Source organism: Orycteropus afer, unplaced genomic scaffold (assembly GCF_000298275.1).
Source record: "Orycteropus afer afer isolate SDZICR_OR568_19922 unplaced genomic scaffold, OryAfe1.0 scaffold00291, whole genome shotgun sequence".
NCBI lineage: Eukaryota > Metazoa > Chordata > Mammalia > Tubulidentata > Orycteropodidae > Orycteropus > Orycteropus afer.
Genome location: NW_006921878.1, coordinates 648,852 through 660,608, shown reverse-complemented (window position 1 = coordinate 660,608; position 11,757 = coordinate 648,852). Strand labels below are relative to the sequence as shown.

The 11,757-nt window shown below is 55.2% G+C and overlaps 1 protein-coding gene across 1 annotated transcript in view; it reads left to right on the top strand.

Moving 5' to 3' along the window:
• Positions 1–11,757, top strand: part of LINGO3 (leucine rich repeat and Ig domain containing 3) — a 30,284-nt gene that overhangs the window by 16,757 nt on the left and 1,770 nt on the right. The window contains exon 6 of the mRNA XM_042782325.1: positions 3–77. Coding sequence (XP_042638259.1) covers positions 3–77 — 75 coding nt within the window. The remainder of the gene's footprint in view (positions 1–2; positions 78–11,757) is intronic.

Here is an 11,757-nt window from a genome sequence, read left to right as displayed (position 1 = left end):
AGGCGGCGGCGGCTGCGGCTCAGTCGGTCCGGGCGGCCCCGCGCCGCAGCCGCGCGGTGTCTCCGCGGAGCCGTCCGGTGAGTGACTCGCGGGCTGGGGGGCGCAGGTGCCAAGGGGTCCCCGCTTTCCCCACGCCCTCCCGCGTGGGTCCGCGTCTGCCCTCCCATCATCGGCCGGTGGGCAGCGTCCCGCGCACCCCTCCCCGGGCACGTCTCTGGTTGCCAGGCCCTGAGCGCGCCCCTCGGAAACTTTGGGGACCACCTCTCCATGCTGGGGGCCCCCGCCCCGCCCCCCGGGCATCAGGGATGGAGAGCCAGATGGGGGTCTCCTCGGGGCAGAGAGGGCACGGGGAGGTGGGGGGGTGGGGAAGGATGCGCCCCCTTCTTGGGGGATGGAGGGGCACGAACAGCCCTGCGCATTACTGTCCTCCCTGCAGGGGTCTGTCCTGCCCCGCAGGTGCTGAGTAGTCCTGTGGGCAAAGGTGGTGCTGCAGACAGCCCAGCCTGGCTGGGAGGGATTTGGGGGTGCAGGGCTGAGCCCCTGCTCTGTTGGCCTGTGTCCCAGCAGCACCAGGAATGGGGGGCAGCTATCTCTACCTGGAGAGGCTGGACCCGGATGTCCCCTGGGCCTCACCCACCTGGCGGGGGGAGGCCACTGAGCCCCATTCAACAAGTTAGGGGGTGCCTTGTGCCTCCATCTGGGTGATGGGAAAAGACCCAGGATTTTACTTGGCAGACCTCCCCATCATGAGATTTCTGAACACATTCCTGGGGTACTAAAAACATGGGGGACCAGTGCCCCCAATCTGAGGTTTCAGAACTTCTGGGGGGATGGGCTCTAAACCTGTATTTTTCAGGAGCAGTGCTGGTAAATCCATGTGTGCACAGGAATAGTCAAGAGCCTCTTGTTTCTGGTGGGAGGTGAGGGGGGGAGTAGCAGAATGATGGGGGCTTAGGGGGCTGCTTTTAGGGACAACTGAGCTATGAGGGCCGGAGCAGCCTGGGAGGCTCCCTGGAGGGGGTGTGGAGGCTGTGAGGCTTAGAGCAACCTAAGAGGGTTTCCTAGATGGGAGTATGGAGGATGTTTGACCTGAAGCAGTGTGGAGGGCTCCCTGGAGGCGGTGTGGAGGGTATAGTGTGTTAGGGGTGGGCAGTGGAAGACACAGGGTCTCTGAGTGTGTGTAAGGCAGGGTTCCAGGAACAGGGGACTGTCATTGTTAGGAGTCTAGATGAGGGCAGGCTGCATGGCCTCACCCTGGGTCCCCTCTAGGCTAAAGTGGCAGCTGATCAAGACAGGCTCTGAGCTGGAAGAGTCCTGGGCTGAGCCCGGCTTGCTGCCTAGATGACCTGGGGTGACCAGGAATGGGCCCGTCCAACGCTGGGACAGCCCTCCCACCCGCTGTTCTGTCCTCCTCTGAGCTGTGGTTTCCTGGTGTTTAGAAGGGACACATCCACAGGGCTGTCCCACAAGGGGTTAAATGAGGTGCCACGGGCCCAGAATGATGCTGGGCTAGCTAACAGACGCACCACTGAGATTATGCCACCTCTGCCTTGGCCCCACTCGGCCTCAGTGTTCCCATCTGCAGAATGGGGGTGGCAATGCCTGTCCACCCCCAGATAAGGTCTGGGATCTGTAGGCGTCTTACTGCCTGGGAATATAAAGCAGATCTAAAGTGGCACTTTGATTTCTCTTCCCACGAAGCTGTCATCTCAGGCGCCCCTGACTCACCCCCTAGTCACCAGGTAGAACCTTCTAGAGAACTCTGGGAACAAAGCTTATCCCGGGTGGGCCCGAGTGAGCCGCCCACTGCTGCGTGGCAATCCTGGGCCTTGGAGAAGCACCCTCTGTCCCCCAGTAGGGCGCTGGGATTTAACAGAAAGGCGCTGGCATTGGAGCTGGTTCAAATGCCCTGCTCAGCTGAGCTGGGGACCACTCTGACCCTCAGTCTCCTCTCCAAAATGCCCTTCATCATTCCCACCCTCAGGGCTGTGCCAGTGGGTGAGCAGCCATGGTATAGAGTGGGTGCTCAGAGAGTGTTTTCAGATCCAAGGCCCCACCTGCAGAGTGCAGCTGACAGCCCCCAGGTACAGGCTGGCATAAAAAGTCGGTCGGCAGGCCCCCAGGCCCCCTGCAGTGTTGGCAGGGGGCCTCACAGCGGTCGGAGGCTAATTAAGGCTTAACGAATCTTCACGGATGAAAACCCGAGAGGGCCTGGATCTAGGACGGAGCAGGCAGCGTTTCCCCAGCCGTGGGCCTCAGAGGGCAGGCGTTCATGGGGCTCCCACAGCCATTGTAGACGCTTGAATGAGAAACCATATGTCCCCTGCTCCCCTTGTTCCAGGTTGTGGGCATTTGGAGGGGCTGGAGAGTTACAGCACAGTACGGGGGCCCTGCCCTCCCTGCAGGTTCAGCTGCTGCCCCCAGGGTTATTGTTGTTGTTGTTGTTATGTGCCATCAAGGCGGCTCCGACACATAGCGACCCCTCCTTGGGTTGCCGAGGCAGTATCACTTACGGAAGTAGATTGCCCAACCTTCCTTCTGAGGAGTGGCTGGTGGGTTTGAACCGCCGGCCTTCTGGGAGGCCCCCTCATCTCCTGCCTTCAATGGGGACAGGAGGACGGAGCAGATGCAGTCTGCTCCCAGGAGAGAGAACGCCCCTCAGACTAGAGGAAGCAGACGGAAGGAGAGGCGGCGGCCAGGAGTGGAGGCAGCCAGCCACCCCCTTGGCTGGGCCCAAAAGAGGCCAAGAGCCCCAGCCACTTCCTCCTCCTGTTTCTTGGGTTAAGTGCTTTCTGGCAAGTTAGTCCAGGAAACTAAAGGGGAAGCTAGCTAGGGGCGTCAGGAAGATGGCCTGTTTCCCAGGCCCCCCTTCTGATGCTGATGTCAGACCCTCAGGAGACCCAGTCTCTCCTGTTCCATTCCTCCATGCCCGGGAAGCAGACTTGAAGCCCCCAGAGTGGCCTCTAGCCTTCCGCTTCCTGAGTGCAAAGACCCTGCTTGTGTTGGCCTCCAGTGGCTCAGAGCAAACCGTGTCACTGAAAACAGCATAAACGTGTGAGCACAGTCTTGGGGTCAGGAGTCCGGCTCGGGTGTCCTGGGGCTGGAATCTGGGTGTCAGTGGTTGCTTCTGAAGGCTCCAGAAAAGAGTTGTCTCCAGCCTTTCCCGGCTTCTAGAGGGCCTGCACTCCTTGGCCCGCGGCCCCTTCCTGTGTCTGCAAAGCCAGCAGCAAGCAACTCCCAGTCCCTCTCTCTGCTTCCATCCTCACACCTCCTCCCCTGGTTCTGCCCTCCCACCTCCCTCCAATAAGGTCTCTTGTGATTACATGGAGCCCCGAGTGGTGTGAATGGTTAATGTGCCTGCTGTTAACGCAAAGGATGGCAATTCAGTCCACACAGGGGCGCCTCGGGAGAAAGGTGATCGACTTCTGCAAAGCCAGCCACTGAAAGCCTGTGGCACCCAGTTGTACCCTGACGCCCAGGGGCAGCGAGCCGACTCCAGGCAGGGCTTGGGGGGAGGGGGCTGGCGGCTCACAGGTATGGGCTTCTGTTTGCAGTGATGCACTCTTTCTGGACTTCGATGGTGATGGGTGCACAAGTCTGGGCAGGTAGGAAAATCCAGAGTCATCTATTTGAAATCAGGGAAGTACACCCACCCCAGGAAGGCTGGTGTTGCCTCTGCCCCAGCTCAGCGGGGCTTAGTGAGTTTGAGGCCCAATGAGTGATCGGACGGGCGGGCGTGCACATGGGCCAGCCCCACCTGCACCTATGGCCGTCCCTGCAGCCCCCTGTGGCCCACGCGCGTGGCTCTCCTGCATTGCAATGAGCCTTCGTCCTTGAAACGTGTGTCGCCTGTCAGAGGGGTCACACCGAGCTCACCGAGCGCCCCCCGAGCCCCTGCGACCAGGCAGCAGATGCTTCTGAGACCACAATCCAAGTGGGACAGATGGCAGGCCTGGCCTCCAGGGTTGACCCCTGGTGGGGAGCGGAGACAGGGAGGGGCCACTAGGCCCGGTTCAGGCTCCAGCTTCCAGCCTAGAGACAATGGCTTACCCCGGAACCCAGGACTGTGGTTCGAGACCCGTCGGTGACCTCCCTGGGCTCACCTGCTACGTTTCTGTCCGTAGCAAAGGTTTGTGACTGCTGTGCGGCCTGTTGGTCTGTTGTCCCCCCACCAGAATGGGGGCTCCTGAAGGACGGGGAGCATTGGCCTCCTGACGCTCTTGGCTGCTCACAAAACATGGACAGCGCAAGTACACCCAGATGCGCCTGGGAAGAAAGGCCTGGTGATCCACTCCAGAAAACTCAGCCACTGAAGGCCCTGGAGGCCAGTTCTCTGACACACGAGGAGTCGGGGCGACAGACGGCAACTGGGTTGGCTGTTACTTACAAGTTCCCAGTATTGGCCACAGTGCCTGGTATGGGGGCGAATGAGTGAGTGAGTGAGTGAGTGAATGAGTGATGAAACAAACAAGCAGAGGATCTGGCATATAGGAAGTTCTGATCAATGCTGGGTAGTGCCCTTGGACCCACCAGCCACTCCTCGGAAGGAAGGTTGGGCAATCCTACTTCTGTAGTGATACCGCCTCGGAAACCCAAGGGAGGGGTCGCTGTGAGTTGGGGCTGACTCGATAGCACATAACAACAAACAACAAACAAGTGCCCTGGGTGGGTCTCTCATTTCATCTCTGAGCCTCACATTCATCATCCGACGAATGGGCCTGTGGCGTTCGGGGGTTCTGATCTGGGAAGTGCTTAGCACAGGCTTGGATTCCAGAAGCACCTCACCCACCTTAGCGAGTTTTACCCCAAAGTACCCCTGGGCATCAGCATGCAGACACACACACACACACAAACACACACACACACACACACAGAGGCAGGCCCCACACCATCAGCGTTCCTGCTCTGAGGTCCAGAACAGGCACCAGGACACCCTTCCATTGCATCCCTGCAGCCCACACTCCTGTGCACTAGACAAGCTGACCCCAAGCCTTCCCTGGAGGGGATGCCACTCCACCAAGGGCAGCCCCTGGGTCCCCAGGGCAGGCAGGAGCCAGGGCCCCGTGTGGGGTCCTGGGTTCAAGTCCCATGAGGGAGAATGGGAGAAGGAGCAGGACCAAAGTACCCCCACCGGAGACCAGAATCCAGGCCCTCTTACCCCTAGAACCCTGGTCACTGACCCCACACTGAGGCTCAGGGCTCCGGGATGAGACATAGGCCCAGAGAGGGTCACTGCCCTGGCCAGGGCGTCCAGCCCCTTAGCGCCCAGGAATGGAGGGGCTGAGGGCGTCTTGGCTGTGATCACCCCTGGCTCGTGGCCTTCCCCCTGAAACCACCCTCCAGGGTGATTCCCAGCCTCCTAGCCCTGGCCAGTGTCCAGGAAACTGAGGCTCAGAGAGGCTACACAAGAGCATGGAGCCATCAGGTGATTAAGTGGGGGTCCCGGCATCAAAGCTGAGCTACCCCTGTTCCCTTCCAAGGACCAGACCGCCCCTCCCCGAGTTGGTGAGGGAGCCAGACCCCGGGAGAGGACCGTGAAAAGCTCTAACCCAGCTGCACGCTGCCCCGCTCCGATGCCTGTGGAGGAGATGACAGGGCCGGGCTGTGGAGTGAGGTTAGAGTTGAAAAAGTAGGTCACAGCATGCGTGTCGCCCGCTGGGTGCTGAGGGATCAGCCAGCCTCTTATCCCCGGAGTAATTATAGGGAAGAGTGCACAGCCACCGCCGAGGACATGGCTGCTAGTTTTTAGACAAGCGAGGTCTGGAGAGGGTCCCCTTATCACCCAAGGTTACGAGCCCACAGGACCAGGACACCCAGTAGTTTTCTGAGACCGTTCATGGCTGCCATGACCTAGGGCCTCTCAGCCTCTTGTTACTTGAGAACTGCTTTCCTGTTTTAACCACATTCTACAGGAAGGATTTATTATTATTATTATTATTATTATCTTTATTGTGATTTGTGTGAAAGTTTACAGAGCCAATTCATTTTCCATACAGCAGTTCATACACATTTTGTTTCATGACATTGACATGAAATTATTCCCACAATGCAGCAGCTCTCTTCCCACTTCCTGCCCGTAGTTACCTCTTCCCTGTGTCCTTCCCTCCCATGCACTCCTGCCCCCTGAGCTGTCTCCCTGTGCAAACACTGCTCTTCTGTTCTCCCACGATTAATCTGATCACTCCAGGGACTGTATCTCCCTGATGTAAATGTTCACTCCATAGGCCTGTCTATTGTTTGGCTAGAAGTCACAGGAGTGGGTTAAATTTCAGGCCTGAAGGGTAACTAGGGGCCATGGTCTTGGGGGTCTTACTAGGCTCTATCAGACCAGCAAACCTGGTCTTCTTTTTATGATTTTGAGTTTTGTTCCACATTGTTCTCCCTCTCTATGCAGGATCTCCTGCACCAATTCCCCTCTGAGTGGGAGCCAGGCACCATCTAGTTCTTCTGGTCTCATGGTCACATAGGGAAGGATTTTTTAAAAACATTTCATTTTATTTGTGGTGAAAATACACAGCACAGCCTGCTCCCAGTCCACGTTACTGTATACACAGCAAAGCCCGTTCTGGTCCACGTTACTGTGTACACAGCAAAGCCCGCTCCAGTCCACATTACTGTGTATACAGCAAAGCCTGCTCTGGTCCACCTTACTGTATACACAGCAAAGCCCGCTCCAGTCCATGTTACTGTGTACACAGCAAAGCCCGCTCTGGTGCACATTACTGTGTACACAGCAAAGCCCGCTCTGGTCCTCCTTACTATATACACAGCAAAGCCCGCTCCAGTCCACCTTACTGTATACACAACAGAGCCTGCTCCGGTCCACCTGACTATATACCCAGCAAAGCCCGCTCCCGGTCCACCTTACTGTACACACAGCAAAGCCCGCTCCAGTCCATGTTACTGTACACACAGCAAAGCCCACTCCGGTCCACGTTACTGTATACGCAGCAAAGCCCACTCTGGTCCACCTTACTAGACACCACTGTGTCAGCATCCCCATGACTCCTGTTGTGGTTGCCTCTCTCCTGTTGACTGCAGCTCCCTGCCCCCAGCCTTCTCGTCCGTGCTGTAGAGTAGCTGCTGCCCACCTGGTCTTACGGTGATGATTCCTTAAAGAGCATGGTCCTCAAGGGGGACACGCTGTCCTGTGTGAGCTGAACTGGTACTTAGTTTAAACGTGATGTCAGGGGGCAGTTTCAATTTAAGGCTTGAAGAGTAACTCGGGACCAGAGTCCTGGGGGCTCCTCCAGCCTCAGTGGGTCCAGGAAGTCTGGATTCTTTGGGAATCTGAGGTTCTCTTCTATATTTTTCTTCCTCTCTCTCAGGATCCATCTGTTGACCCTGAGCAGAGCGTTCAGCAGTGGGAGCCGGGCGCCACCGAGCCCTGTGCTCACAGTGGAGGAGGCAGTGGTTCACGGAGATAGTCCTGTCGTCCAGTTCCTTCTCTATTATTGGGGTTCTCTTTCGTTCCAGATGAATGAAGACTAGCAGTGGCATCTTAGACGGCTGCTTGTAGCTCATCCTACATCACCATTAACCAATAACACCAACCCACTGCCATTGAGTCGATTCTGACTCAAACCAACCCCCATTGGGTTTCCAAGGCAGTAAATCTTTATGGAAATAGATTGCTCCATCTTCCTTCCGAGGAGTGGCTTGTGGGTTTGAACTGCCATCATTCTGGTTAGCAGTCAAATGCCTTTAGCACTGCACCACCAGAGCTCCTTAGGTCAACTTGAACTATTGTTATTGCCAGTTGACTGGAAGGCTGTGAGAATGATTTTTCAAAATTTTTTCCCACTTAAAAAAAGGGCATTGAACAGGGAGACAGCGAGGGGGACAGGAATGCATAGGAAAGAAGGACATGGGGAAGAGGTAACTACAGGGAGGAAGTGGGAGGAGAGCTGTTACATTGTGGAGTATTGTAGTCAATGTAATGAGACAAAATGTGTATGAACTGCTACATGGAAAATGAATTTGCTCTGTAAACTTTCATCTACATCACAATAAATATTGGGGGGAAAAAAAAAACGGTCATCAAACCAGTTCAAAACGGTTCAGTCATGGCTGATGGAAATGAGGGCAGTGTACACATTTCATAGCAACCAAAGCTCTTGGGCGTCTGATTTTGACCCAAGTAGGAAATGGGCAGTGGTACCCCACTCAAAGATGGCGGCCGACACACATTCAAAGCAGCGCAATTGGCCACCATCTTTAAACAGGGCAGCACTGCCCATTTCCTACTTGAGTCAACATCCACTGCTCAAGACCCAGCGTGTATGCTGCCCTTGTTTCATCAGCCAATGACTGAACTGCTTTGAACCAGGTCAAAGCCCTGAAAAAAGCAAGTTTAATTAAAAAAAAAAAAAAAAAAGGTTCTGTTCATCTCTGACACCAGCATCCACCCCCTCCTCACACTCACTCACTCCTCTCTGCCCTGGCCTCCTGGCTGGACCGTGGGTGATTTTTCAGGACTGGATCACCAGGCCTTTCCTTCAAGGACCACTGGGGGGACTCGAACCTGTCACTTTTTTGGTTCACAGCCCAGCATGTGAACTGTGTGCCACCCAGAGACTCCAGCATGTACAAAAAAAAATTGCCATCGAGTCAACTCACAGTGACACTTTAAGACAGAGGAGAACTGCCCCTAGAGTTTCCAAGGCTGTCGTCTTTACAGGAACAGGCTGCCACATCTTTCTCCCCCAGAACAGAATGGCTGGTGGGTTCAAACTGCTGACCTTTCTGTGAGTGGCTGAGTCGCTTTAACCACTTTGCTACCAGATCATGTATGAGCTCTCCCCAAAATTGCATACCATTCCTCTGCAGCTGGATCAGCTAGCAGTTCCCCGGGGCTCTGTGTGTACATGTTCACCCCTAAATCCTTGAAAGGGCCTGGGGAGGCGGGAGCCACCCACAGGGACATCTAGCCAGTGAGAATGTGTGGCCCACGCAGAAGCTGAAATGGGCCAAGAAGGACCAAGGGGCTGCCTGGGGGGCTTCAGCTGCCAAGATGCTGAAAATAGGCCCCTGGCACATGGGAGGCAGCCGAGCAGAAGGCCCTGGGCAGCTGCCGTCCAGCCGCCAGCTGGCCACCTGCTCCCTCCCTAACCCCAGTGCCGGGGTCTGAGCTGAAGGCAAGCTAAGGAGAGGGCCACGAAGAGCAGCTAGGTTGCATCCACCTTCCCGGCCTCCAGGACCCCAGCTCCTCTGGCCCGGGCCCCTCCCCGCTGTCCCTCGCCCAGGGCCTTTACATGGGCTATTCCTCTGCCTGGAAGGCCCTTCCCCCAGAACCCTTCCTACTCCCCCTTCAGGCCACCTCCTCACAGACACCTTCCTCTCCTGCGACTCCCATCACCTCCTGTCTGTCCATGCCACTACCCTTCAGAACCCTACAGACCGGCTGCTTGATTGTTTTCAATATGTTTTACCTTTTTTATTATGGTGACAGTATACATAAGAAAACATTTGCATCTGAACAGTTTCCCACAAGCACCATCCAGTGATATTGATGCTACTCCTCCAATGGGGCCCTTTTCCAAATCATTCTGCCACCATGGACATAACCTCCCTGGCTTCTGAGCAAAGCCTCCCTACCTCTCCCTCCCTCCCCAGGAACCACGAATCATCTTTGATTTCTATACAGTTGTTCATTTCATCAAAGTGGGCTTACGCACTATTTGTCCTGTTGGAATGGACTGATTTCAGTCAGCGTGACATTTTCAAGGTTGGTCTGGGTGGTGGCATGCAGTGGGGCTGTGTAACTCCCTGTGGCTGATGGCTGAGTGGTCTTCCATCATATGGATGGACTGCGTGGTGGTTGGCTGCTCCCCTGTTCAGGGACATGTGTGTTTCCACCTTTTGTCTATTACGAATCCTGCTGCTCTGAACGTGCATGTTCTGTATAAGTGTGTGTTCTCATTTCTTTGGGCGTAAACCAAGGAGCAGAATTGCTGGGTCCCTAGGCGTTGGTGGTGCGGTGGTTGAGTGGAAGAAGACAGGGTCCTGCTGGTCCAGTGGTTTGCTTGGTTTGTGGGAGACCTGGGTTCAGTTTCCCCCAGTGGACCTCATGCACGGCCACCACCTACCTGTTCGTGGAGGCTTGTAAGTTGGTAGGATGCTGAGCAGGTTTCGGTGGAGCTTTTAGACTAAGACGGACTAGGAAGAAAGGCCTGGTGATCTGCTTCCAAAATCAGCCAATGAGAATGCTAGGGATCCCAACGGTCTGATCCACAGCTGATCGTGGGGGCAATGAAGGAGCAGGCAGTTTCCTTGGTGCATTGAGCATTGCATGTGGGGCTAAGGGGCAGCTGCAGAAGGTAGCACCTATGGCAATTAGTTTTTTTTTTTTTTAATTGTGATTTGGGTGAAAGTTTACAGAGCAAATTCACTTTCCATACAGCAGCTCAGATACACCTTGTCTTATGACACTGACTATAATTTCCCACAGTGCAACAGCTCCCCTCCCATTTCCTCCTCTTACCTTTTCCCTGTGTCCTTCCCTCCATGCACTCCTGCCCCCTGAGCTGTCTCTCTGTGCATACACAGACCTTCTATTCTCCCATGATTGTTCTCTCCCAGGAGTGTATCTACCTAATGTAAATGTTCAGCTCATATGCCTGTCTTTTGTTTGGCTGGAAGCCACAGGTGTGGGTTCAGTTCCAGACCTGAAGGGCAGCTAGGGGCCATAGTCTCAGTGGATCCATCAGGTCCCTTCTTAAAAAAAAAAAAAAAAAACACCACCATTTTGAGTTTTGTTCCACTTTATTCTCCCTCTCTATCCAAGATCTCCTCCATAGATCCCCCTCTGAGTGGTGACAGTAGTAGCTGGGCACCATCTAGTTCTTCTGGTCTCATGGTCGTATAGGCTGAGGCTCGCATGGTGTACCAGTCACTTGGACTAATTGTTTCCATGCATCTTTGGTTTTGTTCATTCTTCTCTGCTCTGGATGAGGAGAGACCCATCGTTGCATCTAGATGGCCGCTTGCAAGGTTTTAAGATCCCAGTCGCTACTCGCCAAAGTAGGTTGTGGAACAATGTTTTGTGTAGTATGTTATGCCAGTTGAGCTTGATGTCCCCTGCAACTATGGTCCTGAGCCCACAGGTCCAACTACTCCCTCCCTCTGGGTAGCTGGCTGTGACCAAGAAGTGACTACAACCTTGTCCCTTGTCCTCTCTATTATATGCCTGGGAATTCTTACAGAACATACTAATACACTTGTAGTAACATTGTCTGCCAACCCTATACATGGTACATGGTCTTGGGCACAGTCCCCCTGCATAGACATACCTAATCGTTCAGCCTGTCCATCCATCTATCCACCCATATATCCCTGTTTGCCTTCAGTGACAACACAGTACTGTATGTGCAAAAGGGTTCATTATTGTTGGCTGCACCTCCCATGCATTGCTGTCTTCCTCTTCCTCAATGTATGGCAATTAGTTTTAAATCACTGAAGGAGCTCTCAGAGGGCGAGCCAAACAGCAGGTAAATAGACACTGCTCAGTGGCGCCCCCTCACGAGGCACCAGGGCCTCGTGCCAAGCTGCCGTACCCTAGTTACACCTCTGCGTGGCGCTGCTGTGAGTCAGGGATGGACCGGACGAGACTAACGGGGTCCGGGCGGGTTGGGCGGGACACCGATCACACCGCGCCCCTCGCCACAGGTGCGCAGGAGGATGGTGGCGCGGCCCTAGGCCCAGGCTCCGCACCATGACCTGCTGGCTGCGCGTCCTAAGCCTGCACCTGCTGCTGCT